This window comes from Tachypleus tridentatus, chromosome 13 (genome assembly GCF_004210375.1).
Source record: "Tachypleus tridentatus isolate NWPU-2018 chromosome 13, ASM421037v1, whole genome shotgun sequence".
Classification (NCBI taxonomy): Eukaryota; Metazoa; Arthropoda; class Merostomata; order Xiphosura; family Limulidae; genus Tachypleus; species Tachypleus tridentatus.
Window position 1 is genome coordinate 77,337,118 of NC_134837.1, and position 17,858 is coordinate 77,354,975.

Here is a 17,858-nt window from a genome sequence, read left to right on the forward strand (position 1 = left end):
GATGAGAGTGGAAACGGGTACGGGATTGTAGAGGATATTGCAGTATATATTAGATTAGTAATTAGTGTAGATATAAAGATATTCCTTTATATTGGTTTAAATTTAAAGTTTTTTGTATAAGTAGGGTTTCTTTGATTTTGTGTTTGTTTGTGTTTGTTTCCCTACTTAGTATGTGGGTGTTTTCTATGGTTATGTTGTGTTTATTTGATTTGCAGTGTTCAAAAACGTGTGAAGTGTTTTCTGTATTTTTTGAATATGGTTTCCATTTTTTTTCTTGTTTCTCCGATATAAAAGTTATGGTAGTTGTTGCGTTGTATTTTATAAATTATGTTGGTGTTATGTTTGTCACTGTAGTTTTTACATAGTATGGACTTCAGTTTTGTACCTGGTTTTTGAATAAATTTAGTGTTTACTGGAATGTTGTGTTTTGTTATAATTTTTTTCAAATGTTGGTTATTTTTTGCTAATGTTGGGAATATATGGTATACAGCAGTGTAAGGTTTTGTGGTTTGTTGTGTCTCGAAATTTATTATTGTTTGTTTGTTGTTGACTGTGTTGCTGATTTAGGTTGTGTGTGTGTGAGTATAATTTTTTTCAACGGTTTTTTGGAGGAAATTTGTCGATGTTGATTAAGTGTTGTTTTATTTTACATCTCAGTGAAGATGCTAATTATATTCTAACGGAAGTGATTAACGTTTAATTAGAATTAGTGTTACGTTTAACCGGAAGTAAGAACGAGCTTGTTTTAACTGTAGATGTAGTTGTTATGTAAATAAGGCGACAGTTTTAAATATTACTTTTAGAAACACCGCAGGATGAGAGAAGCAAACTTAAATTGCATTAAAACCCTCAAAATCAGCGGGATAAGTAGGGGGTTTTGTTTGTATTAACAATAAATCTTCAGTCTGAAAAAATTTCTTCCAATTGTTTGTTTTTTTTAATTTCGCACAAGCTACTTGAGGGTTATCTGTGCTAGCCGTACGTAATTTAGTAGTGTAAGACTATAAGGAAGGCAACTAGTCATCACCACCCACCGCCAACTCTTGGGCTACTTTTTTACCAACGAATAGTGGGATTGACTGTAACATTATAACGCCCCCACGGCTGAAAGGGCAAGCATGTTTGGCGCGACGGAGATGCGAGCCCGCGACCCTCAGATTACGAGTCGCACGCATTAACGCGCTTGGCCATGCCGGGCCGTTCTTCCAATTACTTACGGGTTTTAGTGGGCTTGACTTCAGTGTGCATTTACTTTTGTAGTAGAATTCCTGTTTGAGTAAGGATTAACAAAGAGTCACAAAGGAACTGCTGGATTCCTAAGGAACTTTACAAGCTAATAGCCAAATATGTCACTTACCTAATAGGAATAACTGAATGAAACCACTTGTAAAGGGCCGAAATATTTATATTTTATATTTAATTTGCAAGTCGTGAAATATGTTTGTGTGTATGTGTATGTATGAATGACCATTAAGGATATAATTGGAAATTTATTGAAATTAGGTGTCCCTTAAACACCTAGATTATTTTTTGGTTCTCACACGGTTCTCTCACACTAAAATCAATGTTGGAAATTTAAAAAAAAAAAACTAATTAAAGTTAAGGCAGTAAGATTAAATATCTCTTTAATTAAAGTTCATCATAAACATGCCTATCAAAAACAAGTGACACTAAAATAAATGACTGCACTAGGGAAATTATGTTAAACTGGCCACCTCATATAATAGATCGTTAAAGCGAAGTAGTAGTGACGAATAGCTGTAGCCATATGACATAGACAGTGGAGATAAAATAGATGAAGTTGGTCTTCAGATACATTATAGTTTCCTAATATAAAAAAATCGGTTATGGATTAAATATGAAGGTGCTCGCTGAATTATTACATCATCAAGTATTAAAAATATTAGAAGTATTAGAAGAGATATTAGTTTACAAGGAATAAACAATTCTATTTTTCATGGTAGTTTTTGTCAAACTTTCAGTGCCCTTTGTGGTTCATCAGTGCAAAGGTTACGATATCCGTGATGAGCAGAGCTGGAATAGCCTATTATGTAGTTTTGTGCTTACCAACTGCCAAACCAAAGCACTTTTTGTATACCACTCACTAGATATCGAAAGTTATATTACGAGTGAAGTAATGGCATAACGACGTCAAAGTAACTAATCATTCTATGTAAAACAAAAAAAAATCCCTACTTATAATTGATTGGTCGAGAAACAACAAACAGAGAAATGCCAAGTAATAGTGACAGGTTAAGTGTTCCACCATGAAACTGAAATCATTGTTTTGGGCTATTCATAAAATCTGACTCATGAAAAGTTACTTAAAGTGAAAAAAAAAAATTCATGAAGTGAAAACATTTCCTTCCCAGAAGAAACTTAATTTGAAATGGTTTCATAAACAGAACAATCCTTAATACGGATATCTCTAAAACTGTAGGTTATGAATTCATTGTATTTATGTTTCAAAACACTCTTTACATTATTTAATGATACTCCAAATATCAAATGAATTGAAACTTCCGATATGTTTTTCACTGTTATAACAACTTTGACACAAACAGCATATTTGTTTGTAAGTTAAGAAAACTTAATTCCTTAAAATTACTCGTCGTGGATTTTAAAATAATTCACGATATTAGGAGATTCTTCAATTCCAAAAACATTGATAATTATTAAAAACAAGGTAATACCAAAAAATATTTATTACGAAAGTTCAAAATTTCCTTAAATTCTATCATTAGCGTTAATATATCAGAAACGTTAGTTCATAATATTTGAACAACAAAAACAATATTACCATTGAGCAAGTTCCGTATTTAATCAGAGATTTATGAAAAAACAGATTTAAACATTATGGGCGGGGGTGTAGGTGCTCAGTCCTTATTTACTGAAATCCCACTTGAGAAAACAAAGTCATTAGTAAAATATTATTCTCATCTAAAAATTCCCTACACTCAAATAAAAAATCGAACAGCTTTTTAAGCTGGCCCTCAAAGTTAATCACGAAGTGTTTATGGGATCACTTCTAGTTCAATTTTGCAGATACTGTTTTCTGCTATTATGAATGCCATTGGTTGGATAATTACAATCTTTATTATAAGTCCATCGCTGGGACAGTGGAAAGTATATGGATTTACAACGCTGAAATGAAGGATTCGATTCCCCTCGGTGGACATAGCAGGTAGCCCAATGTCACTTTGCTACAAGAAAATACTCATACACACTTTATTATAAACCGGTATTATATAGAAGATACTTTAATGGCATGTTTCTACTTTTTCACAACACTGACCATGCCAAGAAGTTTTCAGAATATCTGAACTCAAAACATCCATGTATAAACTTTACATGTGAGATGAAAGAAAACAATAAATTAGCTTTTTTCAGACATCCAACTAAAAAATATCAACAATCTCTTCTGTTTACGGTAAGAAAACATTTACTAGCTTGTAGATTCTTCTCAGCAGTTTCACACTACACTCCTTCAAACATAACTTTGTTCTAAACAAACCACATAATATCTGATCTGGCTACTTCTGTCTTCAGACAGAAATTTAAAAATCTGTAGAATATTACAAAGTAAGGGTTATCCATTTATGTTCTTACATTCTATCGCACAAACATTTCTGAAAAATAAATAGGGAACTACCAAAAGCCACACGCCGTCTGGAAATAGCCAATAGTTCTTATCAATCTTTCCATTGGCAAACAAAGTTTTAAACTCAGACATGAAATTCAGAAAATGATCGAAACATATTACTCACAAATTAAGCTACGTTTCTTACCTACGTCAGCATTTAGAATTTTAAAAAAATCGTTTAAAACCAAAGGCGTTCTACCCATTCCTATGCGGTCGTGGGTCGTATATAAATATACTTCTGGTAGATGTAAAGCTACCTATGTTGGTAAAACTACACGTCATCTACAAATACGTGCACTCGAGCACATGGAAATTTCAGTAAAAAGTGGATAGAAACTAACTAGTCCACTAGAGACTTGTATCCGACTGCACAGTGAGAATAACAAACACATCATACCTCCAGAAAACTTCAAAATTCTCGACTACGAAACTAGAGATTACGAACCCTTTAGTAAATAAATTTTCTTTGTTTTCAATAATAACCAACTAAATAATAACATTAACTTCTTTCTGTCGTCATTAATGTAATAAAGTACGGATTATCAGTGTTTTAATTTGATATTTATCATTATTAAAAAAAAAACAGTGTTTATATTTTTACTTAAGCCTTTCTCTGTAATAGTTTCTCTTAACAATGTTATTTATTAAAGATATGTATGCTGCACGTATTGTTGTACACACTGTTACATTGTTCCCGCTTAAATCGTTTCTTTATAAACTTCTGATTGAAAACTAAACTCACTCATTACTAATGTTGTTGTCGTTATTTCTTGCAGTTCGAACATTACGAACTAATTTTTTTAGATATTAAAGTGATGACGGAATTTAAGGTATTAAAAATGGTATTACTGTGTTTTTAATATTTATTACAAAACTTTCATTTCACCTGATAAATCAGTTGCAAAAATATTAATATTTAATTTTTCATATTGCGTGTATAGTCTGTTGTGTTGTGGCTTAGCTATAATCAAACAAATCTAGTGAAAAATTATGTCACCGAGTCATCACGAATCTAAAAGTGTATTACTCACTTGTTTAGTCATACGTGCTTTTCATGTTTTATGAATGTAGCACTTGATGTATATATGTTCCGATTGGTACACGAGGTCAACTAAATATGTTTCTTGTAACTTGTCTATCTGACTGCCACCTCGGAAGTCAGTATGCAATCTTTTAACGATATCGTATCATTGCTTGGGCCCGGCATGGCCAGGAGGGTCAAGGCGTGCGACTCGTACTTTGTGAGTCGCAGGTTCGAATCCCCGTCACACCAAACATGCTCGCCCTTTCAGCCGTGGGGGCGTTATTATGTTACAGCTAATCCCACTATACGTTGGTAAAAAGAGTAGCCCAAGAGTTGGCGGTGGGTGGTGATGACTAGCTGCCTTCCCCTAATCTTACACTGCTAAATTAGGGAAGTCTAGCTGAGATAGCCCTCATGTAGCTTTGAGCGAAATTCAAAAACAAACAAACAAACAACCATTGCTTAGGCTATGACATAAGCAGTCAAATTCTATATCTACTGAAATATTTACTATTTTTGAGACAGGGAACAGTAACTGTTTTTATACATTTTAGTATCACAAAACGTGATCAACCAAACAGACTTGGATACTACTTGTTAGTTGTTTGCTACTTCTGTAGACTAGTATCTCACGAATGTTCATATGTCAATAGCAGTAAGACTTCTTTAGTTTGTAATAAATGACAGTAAATTTTATCGATACAAGTAAAACCACCTCACTACTCTTTATCAGTATCCAGATGATCACTTGTTTTAGACTTTGCAGGACCTGGTGTAACGTGTTTTCTATTACATGCTTATTAATTGAAAAACTACAGGTATTTGACCAGGAAAGTTTATAGATTTCGAACATTACAAAACGTTCAACTTCAGAGAATTATCTTCATACGTCAGCATTTCTATGAAAACATTGTATAAGTTCGGCTGTGAACTCACGTAAAGCCATTTAGGAATCGAGTTTGCTAGCTTTCTCCTCAAATTAATTGTATATTTCTATAAACATAGAATTAATTCGTTCATCGTGAACTGTTGATAAAGTATTCAGTTCCAGACCAGACAGAGGACTGAGTATTGTTTGTAAAACTGTTGTATGTAAAACAATATTTGCAATAACCATTATTATTAATTACACTGTTGTTCGTGTATTAAAATATAATTGTGTTAAGAACGAAAAATTTTGTATATCAATCTTGTTGGCAACTATCATAAATTTCGTACATATTGACATTCTATTCAGTTCTAAATTAAAACTAAAATTTCCAGCTACTTGAACGTCTGTAACATTATAAATCGGATGCTCATCCGAGATTCATTATAATATGTAGCAGTGGTGGTTAGAACATTCGACTCGCAATCACAAAGTTGCGGGTTCCAATCTCCTTCACTGATCATGCTCTCCCTTTAAGCCGTGGTGTTGTAAAGTGATGATCAATCCCACTATTCCTTACTAAAATGTTGAGTGATGTTGACCACCAGTCTTCCTCTAGCCTTTCACTGCTAAATTAGGGACGTTTAACGCAAATGGCTCTCAGATAGTTTTGCACGAAACTCAAAACAAACTAATTATTTAGCCCTAAATCAACCTGTTGTATATTTTCCGTATAACAAGAGTTGGCGTTTGGTGGTGATGACTAGCTGCCTTCCCTCTAGTCTTACACTGCTAAATTAGGGACGGCTAGCACAGATAGCCCTCGAGTAGCTTTGTGCGAAATTCCCCAACAAACAAAAAAAAAAAAACGTAGAACAAAATTTTGCGTTATTTTAAGTTGTTTTTTTTCCTAAGATCGACATAGTGTTCTGAATGTGTCAAAATTAATTCCTGTGCGCACTATATAAGGGACAAGGTACATTTTAGTGGTGTTATACCATAAACTTGTACGAGTAGAAGGTGCGTTTAATGGTGTTACACTATGTAAGACACTAAAATCAAAGAACAAGTATTTTCAGACAACAGTAATAAGAAAAAATTATCAAAAAAAATTTAGCAGATTTTATCGAAAGAGAACCAGAATGTGAAAACGGTTAAATTAACTGTCCGGTCATTTGTGTGGTGAACAAACCAGAACATGAAAAAACATTCAGAAATGAACAAATTAAAATAAAAAATTAAAAATATATTTCAGGAGTTAACTTCTAATTTAAAAATAGTGGTAAAATTTGGTTTAACTGTAAGTGTTTTGACATATTTGTTAACATTAAAGCTTCACCAACTAAAACGCCTACAGGATTAACGTTCAATTTAGATGATTTGTCTGTTTGTTAGCAATTAAGCACAAAGCTATACAATACAATACATTAGGCTATCAATGCTCTACCATCCACGGTTTTTGAAAACCGGTTTCTGACATTGTTAGTCTACAGACATACCGTTGTGCTAGTTGGAAGAATATACAGGGAAGAAGTGTTTGTTGATAAACTATAAACACTTTCAATGTTATAATTTCCATTCATCTAGACTTTCTAATCAAGTAGTTATTTGGTCCATATTGTAAATTCAAGGGTTTGTGGTTCGTGTCTTTCTGCCACAAAACTCCGCTCCGCACATTGAGTCCATTGGTACACTATAAAACTGAAGATCTAATATTATTATTTGGTCAGATGACAGTTCTTCAAAGGTTGGTGGATGATGATGCTAACTAGCTGTCTTCCAACTATTCATCAGTTCAATAAATAATAGGTTTATGCGAAGATAACCCTTCTGTAGTTTTTGCACAAATATTCTAGAACAAAGAAACAGTTAAAAGTTAAAACATCAAGCAATGTTGAAAGGAGAAAATATTTTCTAGATTTTACGTCAAAAAGGTTTGAAAAGCTTCTCTTACAAAGGTCCAACTTAACACATCTTAAAACTATTGTTGAAGTTTAGCCTTATAAAGCAGAAAGTCCTTTAAGTGGACCTGACAAGAGCTACATTCCACAAAAACCAGGTACAAAACTAATCAAATAGATATACATACAAATTCCTAATTTTTAAGTATAATATCCTTGACTTCGAGAATTAAGAATATATGTTGTCCGAAAATGAATATACCAAAAATAAAGTTGAATAACTTTAATGTTATTTGAGATAACAACAAACAATAAATACAAATATAAATAGTAGACTTGTAAGTTTTGTTGTAATAGTTTCTTTTTCTATTATGAACAAACTGTTACTGGAAATTTGTATCCAAACATGCTACAAGGGTTCTTTGTTCTACAAATTCGAGAAATTCCTGGCTTGTTACAAAGAACTATCTTCCAACAGGATGGAGCACCACCTCACTTCAGTCGAATTGTGTTTTTAAACCAAACTTTTCCAGAACGTTGACTGGTGGGGGAGAACCTATCAGAGGGCTCCCTCGTTCGCCCTTTAGAATTTCACCTCTATGGCTTTTGAAAACAAGAGTCTACTATAACAAATCAAAAGATTTTGGAGAACTGAAACATTGGATTTGTGATGCTATCTTATTCGTCCCCACTGGTGTGTTGGAAAATATTTTATCAGAATTTGGATGCAGAATTAAATTAATTATAGTGAATGATAGAAGAAACGTAGAACTCAATTAATTATCAAAACTAAAACTTACAAACCTACCACTTGTATTTATATTAATTTTTTGTGATTATCTCAAATAACAATAGTGTTATTCAATTTTATTTTTGGTATATTCATTTTCGGACACTGTATATATACATAGTTTGTAGTTTTGATGCGTACAAGTAACAAGGAAAATGGCTGTAACTACATTACTGATAAATATATGACCACCTTTCCTACATTGCTATCAACTATTACTAGTCTTAAACTAATGGAACACCACTGATTATTCTAGCCCCGGCATGGCCAGGTGGTTAAAGTGCTCGACTCGTAATCTGAGGGGTGCGAATTCAAATCCCCGTCACACCAAACATGCTTTCCCATTTAACCCTGAGAGGGGTTATAATGTAACGGTCAATCCCAAGACTAACCCCAGAGTTGACGGTTGGGTGATGATGACTAGCTGCCTTCCCTATAGCCTTACACTGCTAAATTAGGGACGGCTAGCTCAGATAGCCCTCGAGTAGCTTTGCGCGAAATTAAAAATAAGCCAAATCGATAACACTAAATTAACGTTAATGTACTGAACATTTGCAAAATTTGAAATATTTGATAAAACATTACTTCAACTTAAAAAATGGATCTATGTCGTCATTACAAGTTTGTAAATATGATTATTACGGATTTCTTTATAGTATCTATGCTTTTATCTATTTAATTGTTATTTATTTTTTATTCGGGTAATATATTTTAAAACCCGCTAAATTAAAAAAAAAAAAACACAAAATGATCGCTTCATTTGTTTGTTGTAAGTATAAGGTAGAATGGTATGTTTGTTCTGTGATCACCACAAATATTAAAACCTCTGTTTTCAGCGTTGTTTGTTTTTAATTTTGCTACACGAGGGATATTTACGCTAGCCCTCCTTAATTTATTAATGAAATACTGGAGGGAAGAGAGCTAGTCACTTTCACCCACCGCTAACACTTGTGCTACTCGTTTTATCAAAAATCAGTGAGATTGACTATAACTTATAATACCCCAACAACTGAAAGGACGAGCAGGTTTGGTAGGACAGTTTGAGGGTCAAGCGCTCTAACCAACCAGACATTCCGGGATTGTAGAGTTATAAGCCTTTAATTTTACTGCTAAGCCTCTTGGGCCTAATATTTTAATAAAAATAAGAACTTTCAGTCGTTATTAACAATACTATCGCGATCTATAATGTGTCCAGTTAAAAATAAAACGATTATAATAGGTCTTGGTGAACTATGAGAACAAGGTGAAAGTAAATCTTTAAGTAAACAATTTAGATATCAAAAACTGGAAAATATTCTAACCATTTATTTGTTATAGTTTTAAATCCCCTATTATGTGTTTGTTAGTTGTGAATTTCGCGCAAACTGCCTTTGCTCTAGCCGTCCATAATTTAGCAGTGTAAGGCTTGAGCAAAGGCAGTTAGTCATCACTACGTACCAACAACTCTTGGGCTACTCTTTTATCAACGAATAGTAGGGTTGACAATCACCTTATAATGCCCCCACGGCTGAAAGTGGAACATGTTTGGTGTGACGAAGATTCGAACTAACGATTCTCATATTACGAGTCGAGCGCCCTAATCACCTGGTCATGCCGGACCATTCTTCTATTATAATTACCATAAAATTCAATTGGATAAATTGTTTATTATTTTTTTAGATAATTCGTCTACACCTACATTTTACCCCTGGTATTTTAAAGCACAAGTTCGTAGTTTAGTTTTGGTCCCTAAGAATACCGTCATTTAGTCAAATCTTCCATGTTAAGCTGACACATAGGAGGATCTTGGGCTGAATTGCGATTTAATTGGAACAATCAGATGAGAATGGCAAAACAAGTTCAATCGTAGATTAATTCCCAGCTTTTTAACACTACTCATCATACAGCTAGATGAACTTAAATAACTGGGGTCAAGTGTCTTGTTCAATGACGAAACAGTACGATGCGATCCAGATTCGAACTCAAAACCATCTGACTTACGAGTTCAAACCGTGAAACAACTGAACCCGGCTGCGTCAGAACACCATCAGTTAGTTGTAAATACCTGATAAAGTCTACAGTACTTGAATATTTGTTTCAGTAATTTTCTGTAACTCCACTTTTCTACGTTTATGCCAAGTATATAACTATAAGGGTCGATGTTAAAGACAATTATGGCTTCTTAACTTTAGCATCGTAGAGGTACAGAGTAAGCAAAATAATAATTAAAATATTTACAGTATCCAAAAAATGTGCAAGGAAAAAGAAATTAGTTTCAACTCATAATCTTATGATTTCTTCTACAAGTAATGCATAAGGATTTAGTTATTTGAAATCTGGGTTTTTTACTAACGGTATATCAATACGCTCACGACGCTAAAAATAAGACTTCGATACCTGTGGTAGGCAAATTGCAGAAAAAGAGCCATTGCGTAGCTTTGCGCTTAACAACAACCAAACATGTGTTTTGTAACAAACGCCTTAAGGGCAATTCTGTTTAAAATCACTATTGAATTAGCAGAATGTTTATAAAGAGTGTCCTCAGACACATTTCCTCTGAGTTACTTGGTATGGATTCAATTGATTTTGTTTAACACGTCTCAATCAGTAATGAAGTTATTGTAATTTCCTAAATGGGTCATAAGCAAATACCGTGTGTTTTACAATAGCTTTGAAAATCCAAATCTATTCAGACAGCACAAGCCTTCAAAGTGTACACATAGTTGGTTGAGGTTACTCTTGTGGCACTTAGTATATGAAATATCGTGGACATGAAACCAATATGGCCCTAATTAAAATGTCGTAAGTTTTTCACTATGCTTAGATGAACAATATATAGCACGCCCAACCACATAACTTGGATCACGATCAGCTAAAAAACCAATGTAACGAAACTCACATTAAAAGCTAATTATAAACTTTACAGCCGAACTGAAGGATATAAGGAAGCTTAAAAAAAGCGATCCGTACAGCTGACCTTTAGAACTTAATGGTATTTCATTAAGTACAACTCGCATAGGTATGCATAAATTCACTTATTTATACAGTTTCATTAATGGCTTCGAAGTCACGACTTCCCCTTCAGCTTCCAAGTAATTAATTAAATAGAACTTCTCGGTAATTAATTAACCAAGGAATAACATTTACAAAGAACACGTTTTAGCTTTAACAGCACGTCTCAATCTTTTTACAAGAAGAGAGGACTAGAGAACTAACTAAGTTAAGATGATAACAACCCAAACTTTTATATTTCGTCAATTGGTCATAAAACCAATTTTCAAGTCACTTTGGACAGAATAGAAAATGTTCATCTTTCCTTCAGATACCACTATACTGAGATTTTTTTGGTTTTGTTCTATTCTTTCAAATGGATAAAATTAGAAAATGTCTTCGTTTAGTATAACTCATATATTTAAGTCTTAGAATAACAAGAAAATATTAAACTCAGTTTCAGTTAAATATTTCAGTATACATCCAGCAGAAAGAACAAAACCAAAGAGTTAAACATTTCAGTACACATCTAGCAGAGAGAACAAAACCAAAGAGTTAAACATTTCAGTACACATCTATCAGAGAGAACAAAACCAAAGAGTTAAACATTTCAGTACACATCTAGCAGAGAGAACAAAACCAAAGAGTTAAACATTTCAGTACACATCTATCAGAGAGAACAAAACCAAAAGTTAAACATTTCAGTACACATCCAGCAGAAAGAACAAAACGAAAAGGTTAATTCCAGTTGAAAATACGGATATTTAAAACATTCTTCCACCGTAACAGTTTCAAAAGTGTGTGTGTAATAAATTTCAATGCAAACGACTAAACAGCTTGTATAGATAATACCCTATTTTATCCACTTGAGCCAATATGATCTGAGATACCCTGAAGCTGTCATTAAATACAAATAGTTATGTTTCGAATACATTATTTCAAGTAAGTTTTCACATTCAGTTTTATTAGAGTGTTCTACATTGTTAATGTTTTATATTACTTACAGCAGCACAAACAAATAATATTTATTACCTTAAAATATTATATTATTTTGACCACAATTTTGTGGACAGAGGAATGTAATTACTATGTTACTGACAGAGAAATCGCCGGTGAGAGGGAGCAGAAGGTTGTTATAAATGGACTTCAGTCAAACTAGATTAATATTAAATATTGGGTACCTTAGGGCTCTGTGGTATAATCTTTGCTTTTTTTGATATAAGTGAAGGAATAATCAATAAACTTTTGAAGTTTGCTGATGGTATTAACATTTGGTAGTTACAGACTGTGAGGAAGATGTTACAAAAGGATATCGATTATTCGGTGAGTTGGACGAATAACTGCATGTGGGATATCATAATTTGATTTATTAGTATAATTGTGAGGGGAATATCCTTAACAGCGTTGTTTGTTTGTTTGGAATTTCGCGCAAATCTACTCGAGGGCTATCTGCGCTAGCTGTCCCTAGTTTAGCAGTGTAAGACTACAAGGAAGGTTGGTAGTCATCACCACCCACCGCTAACTCTTGGGCTACTCTTTTACAAACGAATAGTGGGATTGACCGTCACATTATAACGCCCCTACGGCTAAAAGGGCGAGCATGTTTGGTGTGACGAGGATTCGAACCCGCGACCCTCGGATTACGAGTCGAACGCCTTAACACACTTGGCCATGTCGGGCCTTAACAGCGTTGTGGAAACCAAAAAGGTCTTAATATTCTAATTGATAAATATTTTAAGCCATCCAAAAATGTGATATTGCTATTGACAAGAAAAACTAGGATTTTAGGTTGTATTTTAAGGAAAGCATGTAGTAATTACCACCCTCCGCGAGCTCTTGAGCTACTCTTTTTATCAATGAATAGTGGAAATGACCGTGACGTTATAATGACCTCACGGCTGACAGAAATAGCATGTTTGGAGGGAGGGGTATTTGAAGCTGCGAGTCTAGCGCCCTCGCATTGCCGGCGTTAAAGGCATGAAGGAACTTTCCTAAATCCGTCAGTTAATCACTGCAACTAAATAAACTAATATTACCTACATGGGTTGATACTTAATATTGACCAAACCCTCAGTGGTAAGTTTGAGAGCTTACAACGCTAAAAATTAGACTTCGATATCTACTTTGAACAGTGCACGGTAAAAACCATTATGTAGCTATGTGTCTAATAACAAACACACGAGGAAAATAATTTAATTGGTACTATATTTATAACATGCGTTATTGGTTTTTACTTCTTTAGTTTTATAAGCAGAAAACGTAAAACCACATAAAATCACCATACTGGTTTTCATGGACCTTAAGGGTTACATCAGTTCGACGTTTACATAATTCATAACTATTCTTCAATAACATTTGTTGGCAAAATATCTTAACATACGAGTGTTCAGATGTTCCTTTACAGTAGAAATTTTGATTACATAGCTATAACATTTTGTTTGCTGGAGTTAAACCAACTTAAATTACAACATACGTTTGTGCATGACAATACTGTTATGCAAGATGGATAGCTGTTTTCGAATAACTTCTCAGAGGTAACTTAGCTCTTTTTATAGAAAATGAATCCTGTGCTTAAAATAACTTTGAGTGGTAAATAACGCAAGTTTATAGTTGCTTGGGAACTTCAAATTCTCGTATTTTATTTTAATAACTTGCATTACTTAAGAAAATTCCACATAGAAAACTGTAAACCCTCTGATATTTCATAAATACGCGACTTCAAGAAAGGTTTATTTCAAACGATGTGAAAAATAAAGCTCAACTTCGCTTATTCAACCTGTATATAATTAGAGTATTTCTGGCAGAGGTGAGATAAACGTCCAGGCCAAAGACCGTATGTAATTGTATCTTTGGAACTGTATATTAACACACACACACATACACACCAACCATCATACTGCTATTACGACTTAACTGTAACGTGGAATTAGCTGCAAGTAGCTCGAACCTTGGACTTTATCATTTGCAGCTTAACACGCTATCCACTATGCTATGTCCAGCACAGATGTATATGAACATGCTAATAAACTCTTAGATCTGCTTTATACAGCTATTATAATAGTATATATGTACAAAAACAAACATCGAAGTACTTTCTAACATAAGGAATAAAAATACAAAAAATGATAAATTAAAGGTGAGAAAGCTAGAAATATTGAATGCTTTCATGTCGGGTTTTTCTTTATTTCTAGTTTAAATATCTCTCCTACAATACTTAAAAGCAGCCTTTGTACGTGATTATTTTATAAGAATAAACTTGTGTATTAGATATTCAAAATTTTAATTCTTAAAACTTGCAGAGGTATTAATAAAAAGTGTAGGTAACAGGTAGATAAAAATTAACACGGGCCTGAACCGGTAAACATTTGACACCTTTAGATGCATTTTAGTGTATAATAGATATCTTTATTACATAGTTACAATATAGTGTGTGCTCGAGTCAAGTGAAATCAAATTACAACACATGTTTCTGCATGACAACTTTACTTTACCTTAAAAAATATTAATACTGTGACAATAAAAATTGATAAAAGAAGAATCACTGATTCGGTGTTCGAATTTACGCTTTTAAGTTCTCCCCCTGTAAAAATTTATTCATATGTTAATGATGTAAAGTGCAATAAAATATTATATTGCCGTTGCGGTTGCAGCTATCGTTAAATGTATTTCAACAATTACTTAATAATAGCGTATGTGTTTTATTTATTTGTCTGAAATGCATACAAATCACCTTTGTCTACTGATAGTCATAAGTCAAAGTAAAAAAATAATTCTACTTTGTGATTTCTCTCGTAGATACAGCAGTTTCTTGTATCTCAATATCTTCTTGGAAATGCAAACTGAGCTTTTTCGCTAGAGGTTCGTCATAGTTTTGATGTTATAAAATTTTATATGTTTTGTGTATCGTCACGACATTTGGTAACGTTTTAGAAAACCTTTTTAAGGTTTTGAGTTTGTGACTTAAAGAATTACCCATAAAGACCATCATAGTTTTGATGTTATAAAATGAAAACTATAATTTTCTCTGTTATTTTTCACTTTAACTCTATACGGTTCTGATCAATTTGACCGACTTTATACCCACCATGAAAAACACAAAATAAATCTAAAATGCCCTTTGTTCTGTTCAGAATTACTGAAAATTATAACAGGAAACTACAATTGTTTATTCTAAGTAGATTAAAACTAATAGTACCTGTGTTTTTACATACATGTTATTGCTCTTTGAACAATCTCTCCACAGTAGCGCAGCGGAATATCCGCACACTTACAACGTTAAAATCCGATTTTCGATACTTGGGGTGGGCAGAGTACAGGTAGTTCTTGGTGTAGCTTTATGCTTAGTTACAAACAAAGCCTTTTGAACCATCCCTAAATAATAATTCCACGCACAACATTAAACCACTCTTCGAACCTGTATCTCACGTTACCATGTCTAGTCGTGTTACACACAAGTTGCTCGCAAGCAAACCTCGTAAAAAACTTTTATTATTTTTTATCATCTTTTCTAAATCTAATCTTATATAACCTAATACGTTCCTAATTTTTTACCTTTCAGTTACTTTTAACATAATAAATTAAAAATACACAAGAAAAAATAGATATGGTACTTACTTCGGTATTCTTGTTTTTTGTTATAATATTTAAGTCTATTTGTTGTACTAATGGTACTACTAAACAAAATAACTTTTATTGAATTAAATGATGTACCTAAGAACACAGGATAATAAGATACCCAAAGCCTCCAATGTCCTATAATAATCATAATTTATCTGGCTTTCTTGTTTGTTTGGTTACTCGAGGGCTATCTGCGCTAGTCGTCCCTAATTTAGCAGTATAAGACTAGAGGAAAGGCAACTAGTTATCACCACCTGGCGCCAGCTCTTGCGGTACTGTTTTACCAGCAAATAGTGGGATTCACCGTTACATTATAACGCTCCCAAAGCTGAAAGGGCGAGCATGTTTGGTGTGACAGGGATCTGAACCCGCGACCCTCGGATTACGAGTCGAGTACATAAACCATCCGGCCATGCCGGGCCCATCTTGCGTTCTAAGTACGTGAAAAGAGCCTTTAAAAAATTCAGCTCAGCTTATCGATAAATTTCCTGTTTCTCCGTCGCACCAAACGCTCACCCTTTCAGCTTCGGAGGCGTCATAATGTGACGGTCAATCCCACTATTCGTTGATAAAAGAGTAGCCGAAGAGTCGGCGATGGGTGGTGATGACTAGCTGCCTTCCCTCTAGTCTTAACTGCTAAATTAGGGACGGCTAGCGCAGGTAGCCATCTTGTAGGTTTGCGTGAAATTCAAAAACAAACAAACGAGTTTCTTGTTAGGATAAGGTTTCGAACTGTGTGTGATATAGACAATGTTCTAGACAGAAACAATGTTATATGATATGTCTTTTTATATGTTAAAATGTTGGATTTGTATTGATTATAAATAATATGGTATAAAACGTCGGAGAAAACTAGTAACAAGTAATTTTTAGACGTTTTTGATGATTTGTGAATCATAAGATGTGATATATGGGCGTGGCAAGTGGGTCTGATTTCCTAGTTTTGTTTCCTTATAAAAATATAATTGAGGCTCTAAGAGTTATACTTTGCTTGAGTAATATCTATATGATAATTTGTAAATGATGGGCTGTGACAGGCAGGCGTAGCAAGTAGGTCTGATTTTCTAAATTATGGTTCTCTATACAAATATGATTGAAGATTGTAAAAATTATAGTTTGCCTGAGTAATATCTATATGACAACAGCAGGAGTCAGCGTTATTTTTGTTGTTCTTTTAACAGAAAGTACCAGTTTTAGTTGTTATCTTATGAATGTTTATAAGTAGAACGAGTGAGTATTATACACATCTGTGCAAATTAATTGAAACAAATGGTCATTTTATAATATTTTCAACATGGCGGCCAGTGTAGGCTTACTGGACCCGCTGATTTCCTTTAATAGTCATTTCTTCACACAGACGGCGTCATTAGCTGTGTTTTGCAGTACGGTCGATCTATTTTTGAGGAATATTACGTCATTCGAAATTGCGTTAGAAGGGCAAGGAGACCAGTCAAAAACAACTTCTTATCAACTCAATGAAGAGAAAACGGTATCAATGGGATCTAAAATACAAGAACTGGACGCAAGAACAATGGAGTAAGGTTTTATTCAGTGACGAGACTAATTTCTTCGTACAGGGTCAAAGAAGTCTGCATGTTTGCAGATCTCTAGGTGAAAAACTTCTAGAATCTCTTGAAGAAGATGTTTTGGGGCTGTTTCAGCTACTATGGCGTCGGAGGCTTACATATCATAGAAGGTATGATGCGAGGACCACAGTACATCGAAGTTTTGCAGAAAAGAGTCATTCCAGAATTGAAAAAGAGATTTCTAGATGGATCTGGTATTTTTCAGCAAGATCTGGTTCCGTGCCACACATCGAAACTTGTGAAGAATTTTATGACTATAACGCGAATAAAAATGCTGGACTGGCCTGGAAACTCTTCGGACTTAAATCCTATAGAAAATCTTTGGGCGATTTGTAAAGAAAGACTTCGGGAAAAACTGTACTACGAAAGATAAGTTAATTGAGGCCATAATTGTGTTGTGGTATCGCAATCCAAAAATTAGTAAAGATTGCAGGCAACTCGTGGACTCGATGCCAAAGC

The 17,858-nt window shown here is 33.9% G+C and overlaps 2 protein-coding genes across 2 annotated transcripts in view; both read right to left on the reverse strand.

The window, feature by feature from the left end:
- Positions 1 to 17,858, reverse strand: part of LOC143237255 (uncharacterized) — a 77,455-nt gene that overhangs the window by 20,654 nt on the left and 38,943 nt on the right. The gene's annotated exons all lie outside the window — the stretch shown is intronic.
- LOC143237256 (neuromedin-U receptor 2-like) overlaps positions 7,048 to 17,858 on the reverse strand; it is a 35,022-nt gene continuing 24,211 nt past the window's right edge. Inside the window, exon 3 of the mRNA XM_076476310.1 lies at positions 7,048 to 7,387. Coding sequence (XP_076332425.1) covers positions 7,347 to 7,387 — 41 coding nt within the window. The 3' untranslated portion in view covers positions 7,048 to 7,346. The remainder of the gene's footprint in view (positions 7,388 to 17,858) is intronic.